This window comes from Mytilus galloprovincialis, chromosome 3, assembly GCF_965363235.1.
Source record: "Mytilus galloprovincialis chromosome 3, xbMytGall1.hap1.1, whole genome shotgun sequence".
NCBI classification, from domain to species: Eukaryota; Metazoa; Mollusca; class Bivalvia; order Mytilida; family Mytilidae; genus Mytilus; species Mytilus galloprovincialis.
In genome coordinates, this window is record NC_134840.1 from 43,815,392 (window position 1) to 43,833,692 (window position 18,301).

The following is an 18,301-nucleotide window of genomic DNA, read 5'->3' on the forward strand; positions in this document are numbered from 1 at the left end:
ATGGTGTTGCAAAAGCGTTGCTTGTGCGCACTTTTTAAATTCATACAAACTGTATTTCGGTTAACTCTTTTACTCATCAATAAAATTATAAAAAGAAGCATTCAATTCTTAAATGCATATATATGTTATAACTATTGAATCATGTAAGAATTTGACATGCATTAAAGCTGAGAGTTTAATTATGATATATCACTCAAAACTGAAAAATACAGTAATCTATTAAGTTTTAGTGTGTATGTGTGTTCGAATTGAGATATTCTATTAATTCATTATTGTTCAATCGATTTGTCGTTCTTTAGAGGGTTTTAAATTTTCAACGTTATTGCTGTTAAATGTAAACAGCGGCGTAAGAATGGTTATTGAAATTCGATCACCACTAATTGTCTAGCAATCATAGCTAGATAATTTTATCAAACATTTAAATAACTGGACCGAATAAAGGTACACAAATTGGGGAAAACACTTATATTATCATTTTTGTATTTTTACTAGAAGTTCTGCAAGATATATTGAACTAAAATAAACAAACATTAATTGTCACAAATTATATAAACGATTTATTGCTGAAAAAGGACAAATAATATTTCACAAATGGTTGTATATTGAATATATAAACGTGCAGCGCCTCGTCCAATGGTATTTGAATGTTTAAACGTTGTTTTTGACTACAAAACGGAAGTAGATTTTTTTCGGAGTTTAGGGTATCAACATGGTAAGTGTCAATTTATTTAAAATATGTCGATATGCAACAAAAATTGGTAATTTCAAGTAACTAAAGACAGAAGATTAAATCATTAAATATGTTTTCAACAAAAATAGGACACTTAATTTGTTTGCAACTTAAGGAAATCGCTACATGTTGAATCTCATTCATTTCAGATATGTACTGCAAACATTCCGAAAGGTCAGATTTCTTTATCATGAGATCGTATTTCCTCATTCCAATAGAATTCTGTTCAATTCTTTGAAAAATCAAGTGTTCAAGTATTCCAGCCTTGCGAGTCCAAGGAATAAAACCAGATTACATGTAGATTAAAGTTAGATTCCTTTGACCTTGCTGTTTCAATACAATTTTCGTCAAATATAACAAATCTCTCTTTCTCTCCATACACTTCAACAACAAGGGACATTTCTATCTCGTATTAAATCATATTAATTTCTCAAAACCTTTGTTTATATTTCAATAATTTCATTGTATTACAGCACATCATCCCCCAAAAACAAAAGCATAACAAAAATATGAAATAGAGTTATGAATAACCGTAAATAAAAAATTACAAACATTCAGTTTACAATGGATATATGTTTCAAATACTGTATACTCACCAGAAAGTTCTTTGACACTGTATAAACAGTTTATCTGATACTTTGCGCCACTTATGGCTCATATTTGATTATATCTACAAGTAGAAAGCTGATATGTATAAAATGTAGTCTGGAGGAACGGGACTTAATTGTAATGCATTAAATTACAAATATTATTAAAAATATATAAATAATCAATTCGCAAGAGTCATAGGAGTTATATACGTATAAATGTATACTCTTCTAGAAAGTATGAAATAAACATATTAAGATAACCACCACCTCTATTCCAACCTTTGTAACACCAAGTGGGGACATATGCAGTCATTTAATTGTCATTGTTTTGTTTTTACTTATGTTTGCTTTTTATATGAATTCTGTGATAATTTGAGAGTTGTTTCGTCACTACGAATCTATTCTACATCGTACCACTTGCCGAAATAGACAGACCTATGCCCCCTTTTATTTGAATTGGCGAGAATTCTCATAATTAATATTAATGAAAATGCTTTAACTTATTTAACGATTTTTTTGTAAAGGGCTTACATTTAAAATGCTTTCTGCCATTGAAATTGATTTCTATTATTTTACGATGTATGTATTGTTTATTATATATAATAGATATCTGTGATTTTAAATATCAATTTTCTCTGTAAATATGGCATGTAATTTTATGACAATAAATTTAATTCAACATAGATAATTAACATAAAGTTTGTTTAATTCTGGACGTCGTTTAGTTATATGTGACAGTGAGACAGTTCTCATTAGCGTTTACCCCACATATATCTTTATTCATTTGAAATAGTCATATTTTGTAGAACTCAAAGACGTAAATGAAAAAGAGAGTCAAATTAGTGTTTATATGTTTTGAATATCCGGTATTGTATATGGTTGTTATAGCGAATGGACTTAAAAAGGTTGCCTTCCTCTATCAGATTTCGCGATTATTGCTTTTCTTTGGCAGTCTCTGTTCAAAAGTTTTCAATTTCTAACCATTTTGGTTACACTTACAATAATTGAAATTAAATATTTGTTGTTTTCTGACATGAGCAATGCATTCGATAGAGTTTGACACTAAGGTCTTAGTCATAAATTGTAATTTTATAAAAAGCAGGAATATCTAGTTTAGTACTGAAACGGTTCCAAATTGTTTATTTGAATGTGCGTACTATGTGCATACACAGTGTTTTATTGTGGGTCCCCTTATATTTTGTTCTTTATTAATTACATATGATGGTACTTCTTGGTGCCTTAGTTAAGATATGTAATAATCAATTGATTTGCTTGTTAATTTTAATATCCACTAAGTAAGAAACTATGCTTTACCGCTCATCACCTTTACACAGATGAATGACTAGACACAAATTCGAACGACATGTAGATGACAGTCACACACATCTGTGTTGTCATTTAACTAGCAATGGATTTTGTCAAAGCCTTTTTGAAAACTTTTTTATTGCAACAGTGATATAATTGAACAAATGACTTTAAGGATGTTAGCTACTCTGTTTTAAAATAACAAGCTTTTTAAAAAAAAATGATGATATATAAATGAAGGAACTAAAAATCAGAAAAACTTAAGGATTCGTGAGCTTGTTTTCAAGATATAAGCTATTAAAAATTTGGCAGGAAATGATTTTTCATATATTTAACACCGGCATTTTTTTTTTATTTAAAACACAATGAAAAAATAACAATGATTTTATAAGATTTTCAAACATGGCTTTTTAAACTATATGTTATAAAATTATGAAAAGAAAAGTCCACTTGTAATTTTGTCCATCTGATGAGTTAAGCCCTTTTCAAATAATTTTTATAGTTTGTTCTTATGTTATACTGTTATACCACTGTCCCAGGTTAGGGGAGGGTTGGAGTCCCGCTAACATGCTTAACCCCGCCACATTATGTATGTATGTGCCTGTCCCAAATCAGTAGCCTGTAATTCAGGGGTTTTCGTTTGTTTATGTGCTACATATTTGTGTTTCGTTCATAGCGGACTATGCGGTATGTGCTTTGCTCATTGATGAAGGTCGTATGGTGACCTATAGTTGTTAATTTGTGTCATTTTGGTCTCTTGTGGAGAGTTGTCTCATTGGCTATCATACCACATCTTCTGTTTTATACATCTAGTGGGCAAAAAATGTAATGGCACTACATGAATAAAACAAAAAATAAAAAAAACAAGAGGAGCTTACATTATATGTTATATATTGCGACTGTAATTCATAGACTTGCAAGATCATCCTAAAATTTGTTCATGCTTAATTTCTATGATAATAACAATGACTAAAATTTCATTTGCATTTATATTCGAATTTTCTATTGCAGGCCAACCTTTCGGAGGAAACTATTGCAGGTAAATCAATTATTGATAAGCATTAAAATTTTAATTAACAAGACTATCTGAAACATAACTTTAATATTTGTTCAGTACTCATAGAAATGAAATCATATTGAAATGAAAAGAATTAATGAATGAATTAATAAGAAAATACAATATCATAAATCTTTAACACATAAAATACCATACACATATTGTTTTTTAATTGTAAAAACTTATATTATAGAATTTAAAGAAGCTTTTGGTTTGTTTGACAAAGACAATAATGGCCAGATTACGAGTTCGGAACTTGGAACAGTAATGAGATCTTTAGGGCAAAATCCAACGAATGCTGACATTACAGAAATGATAAACGAAGTAGATAGTGACGGTAAGATTCGAAACAAATATAATAATACTTTTCAATATTATATATAGTCCCAATCAAGTACAATGTGTAATGTGCTATAGTCGCATACGAGTACACGGTATAATGTGCTAAAGTCCAATACAAGTACACTGTGTAATGTTCTATAGTCCCGAACAAATACACTGTGTAATGTTCTATAGTCCCGAACAAATATACTGTGTAATGTTCTATAGTCCCGAACAAATATACTGTGTAATGTTCTATAGTCCCGAACAAATATACTGTGTAATGTTCTATAGTCCCGAACAAATATACTGTGTAATGTTCTATAGTCCCGAACAAATATACTGTGTAATGTTTTATAGTCCCGAACAAATATACTGTGTAATGTTCTATAGTCCCGAACAAATATACTGTGTAATGTTCTATAGTCCCGAACAAATATACTGTGTAATGTTTTATAGTCCCGAACAAGTACACTGTGTAATGTTCTATAGTTCCGAACAAATATACTGTGTAATGTTCTATAGTCCCGAACAAATATACTGTGTAATGTTCTATAGTCCCGAACAAATATACTGTGTAATGTTCTATAGTCCCGAACAAATATACTGTGTAATGTTCTATAGTCCCGAACAAATATACTGTGTAATGTTCTATAGTCCCGAACAAATATACTGTGTAATGTTTTATAGTCCCGAACAAATATACTGTGTAATGTTCTATAGTCCCGAACAAATATACTGTGTAATGTTCTATAGTCCCGAACAAATATACTGTGTAATGTTCTATAGTTCCGAACAAATATACTGTGTAATGTTCTATAGTCCCGAACAAATATACTGTGTAATGTTCTATAGTCCCGAACAAATATACTGTGTAATGTTTTATAGTCCCGAACAAATATACTGTGTAATGTTCTATAGTCCCGAACAAATATACTGTGTAATGTTCTATAGTCCAAAACAAATATACTGTGTAATGTTTTATAGTCCCGAACAAGTATACTGTGTAATGTTTTATAGTCCCGAACAAGTACACTGTGTAATGTTCTATAGTCCCGAACAAATATACTGTGTAATGTTCTATAGTCCCGAACAAATATACTGTGTAATGTTCTATAGTCCCGAACAAGTACACTGTGTAATGTTCTATAGTTCCGAACAAATATACTGTGTAATTTTCTATAGTCCCAAATAAATATCCTGTGTGATGTTTTATAATCCCAAACAATAAAACTGTTCAATAGCCATTACAAGCTTTCTGTGTAATTATAGTTCATAGTCCCAAACAAGTAGACTGTGTAATGGTTTATAAAAGTCCCAAACACAAACAAATACTGTTTAATTTTCTATAAGGGACTATGCTTCATTTGTTTCATGTGTTACGACACAAGTCTTTTTGTGGTTATATATTTTATATGTCTAAATTATAACTGCAACCGAATCTTTTGGCTACTCCAGTTTTTACCAGACGACGGCTTCTTATTATTTTGACTTGCAGTTAGCGCTACAAATTCATACAGGGTCCTCAAACGTTGTGCAATTTCCCATACAGTTCTTATACTTATAATTACTTTTTAGATATAATAACAAATTATATGGATTGTATACAGTTATTAAACAAATTCATAACCACGAATATATTAGTATACAGTAATACTAGTACGATATTACAAAAAAAACAACTTAATGAAAACTCCAATAACAAAAAAAAAAAAACATGGTGCTATGCAAATTATACTGCAATACTGACTGTATGTATACTACAAAAAAAAAACAAAAAACACCAATAACGACAAATTGATACAGTGTTATCACAATAACACCAATAGTGAAAAATCGATACAGCGTTTTTAAGATAACACCAATAATGATAAATCGATACAGTTATCAAGATAACACCAATAATGATAAATCGATACAGTGTGAGATAATACCCATAATGATAAATCTATACCAGGTAATTATAATACGGATACCACTTATAATGATAAATCAATAATGTTATAAAGATACCACCACAATAATATTATCTGTTTTTATAATACTGCATTTGAACAAGTGTGAAAATAATCAGATCTATAATAAATTGAATAATATCTATAATGTTTCATGCAGGTAGTGGAACAATTAATTTTGCCGAGTTTACAAAAATGATGGGGAAAAAGATGGAAAACAGTGATCCAGTGGAAGATCTCCGAGAAGCATTCAAAATTTTTGACAAAAACAGTGATGGCAAAATAGATCCTAACGAGCTTAAAAAAGTGATGGTCAATATTGGTGAAAAATTGACCGATGAAGAAGCTAATGAGATGATTAAAGAGGCAGATGTGGATGGAGATGGAAAAGTCAATTATGAAGGTTTGTATAACAATTGTTGCTTAAACAGATTTGATGGAGGGTTGAGATCTCATAAACATGTTTAACCCCGCCGCAATTTTGCGCCTGTCCTGAGTAAGGAGCCTCTGGCCTTTGTTAGTCTTGTATGATTTTTAATTTTAGTTTCTTGTGTATTATTCGGAGTATGACGTCCATTATCACTGTACCAGTAAACATATATGTAACACTCAGAAACGTGTCCTTCCCCCCAAACGTGTCCGATTCCCCCAAACGTGTCCACATTGACGTCACTGAACTGCAAAACATGTCTAGTTAAAAACATCGCCAAAGCGTGTGATTTGTATAAACGCCCAAACGTGTCCATTTTTCAACAAACCCCAAAACGTGTCCAATCCCAAAAACGTGTCCATATCAAGCGTTATTTGGTTATTGCTATTCCATTAACGTATACTAATTTTACCATTTCATTAAAAATATAGATAAGGTACTTTTTTAAACCGGCCGAAAAAACTGGGTAAAAGTGGGGGCGTCATTTCGGCTATGTTGTATGTAAATTGTAAGCAAACATGTTTAGTTAAACTGTACAGTTAACGGACGAAAGTGTCCCTTTCTCTGCACATTAAAATTTGTATGTTCTCTCTAAATATTGTGAAACACCGGCAACTGGACGATCAACAGTCAAATATATACAGTACAAATGTAAAAAAAAACAAAAACTTGTAACCTATGTTCTCTCTAAATATGTATGAAATATTTGCAACTGGACAATACACAATCATCAGTTTAAAGATAATTTAAACAGTATATAACAGTAAAATCATTAAAACATGTATGTTCTCTAAATATGCATGAAATACTTGCAACTGGAAATACGCTATCAACAGTCTAAAGTTAATTTATACAGCAAATGTAAAACTATTTCGCTCTAAATATGCAAGAGTACTTGCAACTGGACAATACGCTATCAACAGTCTAGAAAGTAAATTTTTACAGTACAAATTAAATTTGCAATTACGGTAACCACTAATAACCGGCGTTGATCACATAACATTCATATTAATAAAAAGAAGCTATAAAACCAATGCATGAAATATTTGGCACTGGACGTTATGTCTCTTGATCGTGTGTCTTTAGTGATGCTGGAAACCTAAAATTTATTTTAAAAAAAACGGATAACCAGTTTATAATTCGATGAGTTTTTGAAATACACACAAATTCAGATGGAGAACTATTAACAAAAGTTTTTAAAAAAAGCTGCTTAACGCCCGCCAGGCAATATTCGGATAAATATAAAAAGCATCATCGGAGTTTATAAGTACAAAATAATTTACAAAGTCACCGATTAATTCAACTCTATAATTATGTGCAGGTTCGCTCTAAATGAGTTTGAAATACTTGCAACTGAACAATAAACAATTTCAGTCAAAAATTGATTAACAATTACAGATTAAATTTTGAATTATGATATTCTTTAAAAACCTACATTTAATTAACTAAAGCTATTAAATGAAAACTTTGTCACCTGTGTCCCCATCATGAAATTGCCGTAAACGTTATTTAGGCGATACATGTATCAACGCTAAAAGACATGAGACGTTCTGGCGTTAAATATTGGACACGTTTTGGTGAATAACATTTATCGGACACGTTTGGGGTTATGAATTTGGACACGTTTGGGGAATATTGTACATTTCGAACACGTTTAGGGAGAAAAGACACGTTTGGGGGAATCGGACACGTTTGGGGGGAAGGACACGTTTGGGAGTGTTACATATATACTAGTATATATTTGTTTAGGGGCCAGCTGAGGGACGCCTCCGGGTGCGGGAATTTCTCGCTACATTGAAGACCTGTTGGTGACCCTCTGCTGTTGTTTTTTATTTTGTCGGGTTGTTGTCTCTTTGACACATTCCCCATTTCCATTCTCAATTTCATATCGTATTTTTAAGGGGCCAGCTGAAGGACACCTTCGGGTGCGGGAGTTTCTTGCTACATTGAAGATCCATTGGTGGCCTTCGGCTGCTGTCTGCTCTATGGTTGGGTTGTTGTCGCTTTTACACATTCCCCATTTCCTTTCTCAATTTTATTGATGCTTTATGCCTAAAACAAATAAAAAGTGTCTTTCTGAATTTTTGATTCTAATAATTGAAAAAAATCCATCGACGCTGACTGTCGATGAATGTGCCATAATTATTATCAATGCACATGATATTAATCTGAAAACTTATCGATTCAAGTAAGGGTGTATAAATATATAATATACTACGTTTTTAACCTGTTTTTAGGTTTCATCTAGTAAACACTAAACATTGAAATACACCGCTCTGTCAGTTGCCATAGATTCTAGTTCTCTGTCAAAACCATGTATACTTATATAGCATTCAAAAGAATATGACACGATTGCCTTTGAGACAACTATCCACTTCAGATCATATGGTCTAGATGTTAGCAATAAAAGGACACCATGAGGACTTCAACAATGAGAAAAAAAAATCCGTGTAGTCCGTATATAAAGCACCGACATGAATATTGCGAAACAATTCAAACAAAACAAACGAAGCAACAATTTGTAGTGATACAACACTGATTTGTTGTTATACATTAAATTAAAATAACAGTTACATTTACAGAATATATGATTTCCACCCATTTATATATCATTCTATTCTACAATTTTAATAATAGTACAATGTAAGTGCATGGTGGACACTTTTCTGTAAAAAATCGATTTTTCTAAAAGATTGGACACGAGTAGGCTATCATATTTTCCCGCAAAAACAATCACAGAGTTACCGGTCCTTGCCGGTAGTGTCGCAAAACGTTATTGAGATATTCTTCCGCATGCTTTATACAATTTTTCGGAACGTGTGCATTAAAAATGATTTTTTACTTATATATATTTATCTAAGTTAACTACAAAACATTTTCATATTATCAATTTATGTTGTAAACAAAACATTTTTGTCAGTATTCATTAAAGAGATGAAATTATCAAACGACAAGGAATGTTATTTTGCACTTGTTAATGTGCGCGTATTTATCATGTTTATAGATCGGTTACAAACCCAAAACTTATTTACATAATGGAAATCTAGGCAATAGCAATACATCAAAATGACTCAAGGTCATCGCGATGTAAAACTGAAAATGTGCGTTATAATTTTATTTTTTAGATTTTGTATATCGATTCATTTAATACTGATGCTCATAAAAGATAAACTTTTTATAACTACATATATACTTTCTTAACATAATTTCTGATATGATTAACATAAGACGTTATTATGTTGGTTATCTCAACTTCATTCAAACAACAGACCAGAAGTAGAATTGTCATCAAACAATAAATTATTGACAGTTAATGCCTAAATAACCTAGATCATGCCTAATAATGGTACATTATCAAAGAACACCCATTATTGAACTATAAACAATGATAACAAAATCAGCCAATATAAAACAATATTCGGCTACAAAGTTAAAGTTCCTACTCAAAAATGTATTTTTATATTTCAATATTACATGTATGATGTTATTTTATTTTCAGAATTTGTAAAAATGATGACAAAAAAGGATAAATAGTGATGTGTACAGACAATGATAGTGACATAGTACATTCACGTTTTGCTGCCACAAGTGAAATGTTTCCTGTAGTTGTATTTACAAAATGCTGATAGATTCTAAATTGAAAGCCAAGAAAACTGTTTATAAGATAGAATAAAATAAAATAAATAATATTACTCAAAAAGACATTATACTACCTATCTTTGATTGCATGAAATATGTCTCAATACAATGTTCTTGTAGGAGCATAAATATTCCAATTTTCATTTGTAAATATTCACTTTAAATGTATACAATATGAACAGCCAAACACAAAAAGAGAGAACCCAAACACAATCAACAAAACCAAGAGAGAAACAACCAGGCAAATATATTAGCATTATACTAAATACAAAGAGACCTACATCGGACTCGGACTTCTTGTAGACGAAACGAGCGTCTGGCATATATACAAAATTTAGTCCTGGTTTCTATGATGAGTTTATTTTCTATTAAACTGAGTTTTACTGTGCGTATTGGTTTGTGGTAGTTTATTCTACATTGACAAGAAGTAAGGAGGAAAGGTCGAGATCTCACAAAACATGTTTAACCCATCCACATTTTTGCGCCTGTTCCAGGTCAGAAGCCTATGACCTTTGTTAGTATTTTTTTTTCAATTTTGGTTTATTTTTTGGAGTTTATTATGACGTAAATTTTCACTGAACTAGTACACATTCTTTGTATAAGGGCCACCTGAAGCCCACCTCCGGTTGCGGGATTTCTCTCTGTGTTGAAGACCCATTTGTGGCCTTCGGCCGTTTTCTTCACTTTGGTCGGGTTGTTTTCTCTTTGACACATTCCCTATTTCCATTCTCAATCTCATTATGCAGAATTATGAAAGTCAATGAATTCTGACTGAAGGTAAAGTTCAAATGATTTCCATAGGAATAGAATATGCTAACTTTTTGTTAATGCAAGTGCATACCAAATATGACTTAGTAATCATGAGTGGTTCCCCTCAAATTTACCTAACCACAAACCTAAACAAATTCTTGACGCTTCTGCCCTCGCCAAAACCCGTTTAAGAATTTAGGCTCCATCAAGACGGGACAAAATATATTTAAACAAAGTAGAATTGAAACAAAATAAAATGCAGCAAAAAAGCAGAAACAAATAAAAAAAAAAAACACAAAAAAAGAATAAGATGGAAAACATGCATTGTATCACAATGTGACAGTCCTGTATCTTCAGCCAAAAAAATGCTTTTAACCGCCTGTTATCATAATGAAGATACATGAATATTGGAGAGGCCAGCAAGTTAGTTCATTACACAGAAATACTATCATAAAGTTGGTGTTTTTGTCTGTATATCTGCACCATCTTTGATGAAAGTGTATACTCAATTATTTATAAGTACATTTAAATAATGTGTCAACAAAACATACATAAATTGGCCCTTATATAAATGACAAATTCTGTCTTTAAATTTCCAGTTTATATATTTTTGTTTTTTTTTCGTCTATATCGATTTATTTGGAGGCTTTCGGAAACTCTCGGTCTAAGGCGTTATATGGTGCAGATTATTTTGTTTCGAGCGATATCACATGCGATGAGATCAATAAACTGCTATTTCGTGCGTATAAAAGTTTTAGTATTACTGTTCGTCTTATTCTGAATACTCTTGTACATGTTTTGAGCACAAATGATGCACAGTGTCCTTGTATCTCAATTACAATTCAGTGTTTCACATTGTTGGGGTTTCTTCAAAAGCATTATAACTAAAAAGTTAGCTTTTTGGAAAAATTGTTCGGTTTTATAACAAAAATGAGAATAAGAAAGAAGGCATTTTGGGCTTAAAAATTGACTCTTTCTAGTTTTAACTGTAATCTAGAGAAGGAAATTAGCATATGTTTCTAATAAGTCGTCATGTATTTGTATGAAAAATAGCTTTAGTTTAAATTTTGAATTAAATGCATTGTAAAGCTATTTTGAACATTTATAACACAAAATAATAAAGGGTTGATAAAACATTTATATAACAAAACCTAACAAACCTTCTATGATTGCGTATATATATAAGTTCAATCGCCCGTATTTCACGTCTTACAAGATATGAAACCTATGAAACCATTTTTGGTCATATTAAATTCATCCGAGAGAAGAAAAAAAATACATGGTCACACAAGAAAGATCAAATCACTCGAAAAAAGACTAGATCCCAGACCTTCTGTTTGTATTAAAACATTTCGCTCTCCATGGACTTTTTCGGAGAACGATATTAATTGAAATAATTTTGTTATATTAATATATTTAAAGACATATTTTTAGTTCATCTTTGTTGAAAAAAATGTCGTTGAGTCACTCTTTATATCCATTTCAAACTATACACGTAGAAAGAAAATGATGACGTATTTAAACGTCAAATGGAGCAGGTATGACTAAAGATCACTAGCGTGTCATGTATTTACAACTTTAATCTGTACTTTAAACGCTTTCTAAGGCAAACTGATTTAAATGTATTGCATTTACATTTTTATAAAACAAACAACTACTAATAGTGAAACAGATGAGGCTCCATAGTAATGGGATCGTTGTGTCTTAAGTACCCAATTGATATCCACCAATTTCGATAGTTTTGTATATCAAATTATTTTTTTTACTGTGCCATAGCAAATATGGGTTGTAACCTCCTTTATTCATAGGTATATTATATCCACAATTTTCGTTAATCCATTATTGATTGAAATATGGAATTTTGATAAACAGATTGGTCAGTAGCCAACAGTGCACCCTTTTTTCACATTGTGATTATGAGATCTACAAAGGCAAAACATGGACCGTGTCATAACTAAATGTAAAACAAGAATGTGTCCAAAGTACACGGATACCCCTCTCGCACTATCATTTTCCATGTTCAATGGACCGTGAAATTGGGTACAAAATCTAATTTGTCATTAAAATTAGAAAGATCATACCATAGGGAAATGTGTACTAAGTTTCAAGTTGATTGTACTTCATCTTCATCAAAAACTACCTTGACCAAAAACTTTTACCTGAAACTCTAACTTTCATTTTCTATGTTCAGTGGACCGTGAAATTGGGGTCAAACGTCTAATTTGGCTTTAAAATTATAAAGATCATATCATAAGCAACAAGTGTACTAAGTTTCATGTTGATAGGACCTCAGCTTCATCAAAAACTACCTTGACCAAAAAATTTAACTTAAAGCGGGACAGACGGACGAACGGACGGATGCACAGACCAGAAAACACATAATGCTCCTCTACTATCGTAGGTGGGGCATAAAAAATGAAAGGCGCTATAGTATGAAATTGAAGATTCTTCTCAAAGATTTTCTAGTTTTATATTTTTTGAATTTTTTACGAAGGGTGCATATCGCACTTACATAAACAAAGAACCTCAACGAGTCATAAATTCATTTTAAATATTTACAGAAAACAACCCAGTTATCACCCTCTTAGATACAATGAATTTCGATATCGGTAGATAAGACTGAATCCCACATTACCACACATATACGTATATATATGATTTCGTCACTTCGTAAACAAGTTCGGTTAATAGCAACGACCATATAAACAATGATCTATACATGTTTAAATGCACATGATTGACTTCTTCCCAGCTTATCTGTCCCTGTATATTGTTTCGTGTGTGTGAAATTGTACTTATTTGAGTGAAAAGGTTACTTGTTCATTTTAAGTTTTAACAAGTACATTACTATCGATTACTAGTATTGAAATTGATACAACTCTAAATCATGGTAAGTAGTTTAATTATTAATATTCATAATACATTCAAGATCATTCAACAAAAACATTACATACGAGATACACATTAAATCTATACGTTGATATTTTGTAACGTTGGATGTAAATTCTTCAAACTTCTGACCAAAGACATCTTTTGCTATAATAAATGTTCTTATCTTACATTTAATTTCCATGAACTAATCGTTTTTTCTTCCGTATTTTTCTTCTTTTCTCAAGTTTTAATCAACCTCAGATATCCGTGTTTCGGCATCTTTCAAAATCAACTATATGTCTTCATTTTTTAAGTTTGATTCAAACTTTACTCTAAATGCAACACCAGCTGTATAGGTATGTAAGTTGGATTAGAAAACTAGAAAGGCCAAAATCTGTTAGGTCCTCATTCTTCACAAGTATAAAAAAATAAGTTAATTGAAGAGAAACTCTTTTCAAATCTAATTTCATCATATCAGTATGATCAAACTTAAAGTTTGTATTCTCAGCAGGCGACAGAAGTTTACCAATGTTCAAGTATCGTAACTCAATTGAACAGAGCAAAATTATAAATTGTAACCATACAAAAACGAGGGAATCGGATGATCTTTACTTTGTTTGAGCGTTTTTTTTTTTTAAAGAAATTTTTAAAATGTGAAAATATACGACCGAAACTAATTAATAAAGAAATGTAAACGCCATACGATGAAGCTGAAAGTGAGTTACTGCTGATAAATGGGAAGTTGACAATTGGAAAGTTGAAATCAGCACGTTTGTCATAGAATCTAGTTTGAAGACACTCCAAGTCATCTATCAGTGTCAGGGTCGAGGAAAAGATCAATATACGAAGCAGTCCGTTTACTTTTGACAGCATATTTTATCTGAAACTCATTGGGATAGATGACATGGGACCACTCATTGGAATGTGAGACATTAAGTGACAACCTAATCCATACCTGAAAATAAAATCGAAAGAACTATAAAAAATGTCTTTCCATTTAGTCTTTGTAGAGCTTTAAAATGAATTCTGCGTCGTATGAGTACAAAAACAAGTCGGCAAACATTGGTGCAAAATGAGTACCCCTTGAAATACCGACCAAAGTCAACACCTATAATGTCAATTTAAAAATTCAGATTTGGAATCCATGAGCCGATGAGGTGCTTCAATTGAATGTCAACTGTAAAAGCATCAAAGGTTTTGATATAACATCAAAATTGTAAATGTAGTAGATCGTAAGTTGTTGAGAATCCACATCTTTTTGACATCGATGTTTTAATATACCTCATCACTCACAATATTTCAACTGTAGAAATAATGGTGGTAAAAGATGTCTGTACGAACAATCCGGCTATATACCGTTATTTGTAAAGATTTTTGTATCCAGGTATCCTGTATAAAGATGGGAGATTTTTATGATCCTTTTTATACAAAAGGAGAGAAGGACGGATTTGTGATTCTCTAAAATCTCTTCGTTAATGATGTAGGATATGTGTGGTGCTCATTTTTGTACTAAGAACACTATATAGAATAAAGTCGCCGTTTATACTAAAAGATATAACACACTGCCTATCTGTTTAGAAAAGTGTCTAAGCGACCTTAAACATAATATATGATTGAAACCATACAGATATTCAACTATACATTACACATGCGCTGTATTACGTTTACGATTTTACGTTTGGCAAATAAAGCAAAATAAATCTTCTTCTTTCTTTATATAAAAATGAAGAAACTACTACTTAATAGAATTTTCCGTCGGACATTGAAAATGCATCATACATGTATACGTATGTCAGATAAACAATATATATGTTAATAATATTAAGCCGATGTACCTTTCTTTTTTGTAGGCGGAACGAGGCTTGACAGAAGACCAACGTGAACGTAAGTTATCTCTTCTTTTTTTCCGATAATATTAAACACACTATAATTCTATTTGGTGTACGGTATGAGCTTTGCTTATTGTTGAAGGCTATACGGTGACCTATAGTATTTTTTGTTATAAGTAATTTCTGTGTCATTCGGTCTCCGGTGGAGAGTTGTCCCAGGGGCAATCATACCACATCTTCTATTTTTTATATTCATTATGATATCGAAATACAGTCTAAATAATTTGCCTGCATTAGTGTGTAGCATAATAACGTAGTGGAATAATGTCCTGGGATTGACATATAATATTTTCTTGTAGATATTACCGGTGTGTTCAATTGGTTTGATAAAAATGGCGATGGAAAGATCGACGCCAAAGAATTGGGATTGGCTCTTCGATTAGAAGGATTAAATCCAACGGAAAAAGAAATATCAGAAATGATTCAAAAAGTAGATGTTGATGGTAAGACTAAGACAAAAAAAAAATATCATTTGAAAAAAAAAACTGTTTTCCCAAACTTTTAGAACTGCTTAACATTGACTATTTTATTTTATTCACAATACACTTTAAAAAGATATTCGACTTAATATATATTATTTATCTGTCCATGTTTGTTTAGATGACTTACTTGAAATCAAATATACCTTGATTTGCCGTCATGTGTTGACCATTATTCACGATTCATGAATTTGTCACTAAAAAACATGCGTACCCAATATGTTTTTGTTCATGTCGACCAACCAACCAATATGGCCGGCAGATGGAGAATGAAACTGAAAAAGTATATTCTCGAAATGTAAAGGAAAATCAAATTAGGTTTAAATAAATTGCCCATTGATATAAATTTTGTAAATTCTCCATTTCACAGCACCACGATGTACCGATTGATTTCTGTTTGCTGAACGTCCAGTTGAAGATATTTCTTTCACATTCAAAACGAATAATTGATGATGTGGGCATCTATTAGATTCAATTGCAAATTTCATTTTTGCAACCAGAACCAGGCTGGGGAAAAAAATACAAAGCATTAAATATGTGTCATACTAAATGTTGAGATCATGATGCAATTTGGTATAATACATGTATACAAAAAAATATGCAAAACATATACACGTAACATAATTAAAAAAGATATTAGCAACTAGTTTTCTTTTAAAATTGTACATTGTCTGATAGAGGAGACCAATTTCTATTATAGATGACGGTCAAATTAACCACAAAGAATTCATGAAAATGATGAAAGACCAGGTTTTAAATACAGACGAGAAATCAGAGCTTCAAGAGGCATTCAAAGTATTTGATAAAAATGGTGATGGTCGAATATGTGCCTCAGAACTAACCGAAGCCCTTACTTCTATCGGGGAGACGTTATCACAAGAGGATGTCAGTGAGTTAATGAAGAGAGCTGACATAGATAAAAACGGAACTATTTGTTATAATGGTATGTTCAAATATAAAATGCCTCGATTTGAAGCTCGGCAAACGGTTTAGGGACTTGCTGCAGCCATTATATATTTACCATTGTTTTGTGTTTCATTTTGGGGCATATGTTATCGATTCTTCACTTCGAATTTAACGAAACTAAAATTTCTACATGTTTATATTTCCATAATTAAGTTTTCTGAAGTTTCATCTTTTTTTCAATTGCGTTTGAATAATCTTAAAAGAGGGACGAAAGATACCAGAGGGACAGTCAAACTCATAAATCGACAATAAACTGACAACGCCATGGCTAAAAATGAAAAGGACAAACGGACAAACAATAGTACACATAACACAACATAGAAAATTAAAGAATAAACAACACGAACCCCACCAAAAACTAGGGGTGATCTCAGGTGCTCCGGAAGGGTAAGCAGATCCTGCTCCACATGTGGCACCCGTCGTGTTGCTTATGAGATAACAAATCCGGTAAATAGTCTAATTCGGTAGGTCACATTTATGAAAAGGAAGGGAATTGTAGTTATGACGTAAGGAACATATCCGATATCATTTGTGAAACGGTTATTCCATAACGGTCAACCAACTCGTGATGGTGTCCGTAAAATTTACGAAGAGATGATTTCAACTTCATCATTTAGAACTCTTGATTTAACAGCTTCCTTAACCTGATCTACATGTATAGGACTTATGATATTGTTCTCCTTTATAAGTAATTTAATCATTCTTATGTTTTTCAGAGTTTGTTGTTTTAATGACTGATATGAATCCAGGTGTTAAATGACCAAAGCAAGCTAATACGTTGCTGTTTCGACAATTTAGTGACTTTTGAATAATAATATATTTGAAATAAAGACTAAGTCTATAATATTTTTAATATTTATACTTGAAAGTTGTATGTTAAATTTGTGTAAGTAATATATACACATTCTCCAAATATCTGGTGGTTGTGTATACATGTGTTACTTGTTTACTTTCTTGTTAATGTGACTTGGATGGAGAGTTATCTCATTGGCACTCATACCACATCTTCTTATACATGTATAGAATTATAACCAGAAAAGAGGCCTAATATACCAAATGTAGAAACAAAAAATATAGAGCAACACGAGCCTCACCAAAAAAAAACCCAGAAGATTTCATACATTTGTTTTAATAGCATGCTCGCTCAACTTGATACTTCTTGTGAAAGAGTTCAAGGAACACAATGAAAAATAGACCTTTTTTCAGATATCTATATCACAGCTTTCATGTTATCCGGAGTACATGAGAAAGTACATACAAAATGCTATGCATTTGATATTTAAAATAAATCTTCCAACTTAGCATCTTGAGAGTCATTC

General features: G+C 31.6%; 1 protein-coding gene across 1 annotated transcript; it reads left to right on the plus strand.

Moving 5' to 3' along the window:
• Window positions 1–583: 583 nt before the first annotated feature.
• LOC143066261 (uncharacterized) lies at window positions 584–17,826 on the plus strand. The gene is made up of 10 exons (XM_076239254.1): window positions 584–712; window positions 3,637–3,664; window positions 3,876–4,019; window positions 6,119–6,361; window positions 9,888–9,921; window positions 13,530–13,542; window positions 15,499–15,532; window positions 15,837–15,980; window positions 16,717–16,959; window positions 17,699–17,826. Exons 1-10 carry the CDS (start codon window positions 710–712, stop codon window positions 17,740–17,742), a joined length of 930 nt encoding a protein of 309 aa, XP_076095369.1. The 5' UTR covers window positions 584–709; the 3' UTR covers window positions 17,743–17,826.
• Window positions 17,827–18,301: the final 475 nt, after the last annotated feature.

Bases quoted from the DNA above. Each gene is read 5' to 3' on its own strand.
- LOC143066261 (XM_076239254.1), top strand. The intron at 3,665-3,875 runs GTAAATCAATTA...CTTATATTATAG, and splicing joins TTCGGAGGAAACTATTGCAG to AATTTAAAGAAGCTTTTGGT. The intron at 15,981-16,716 runs GTAAGACTAAGA...TTTCTATTATAG, and splicing joins TCAAAAAGTAGATGTTGATG to ATGACGGTCAAATTAACCAC.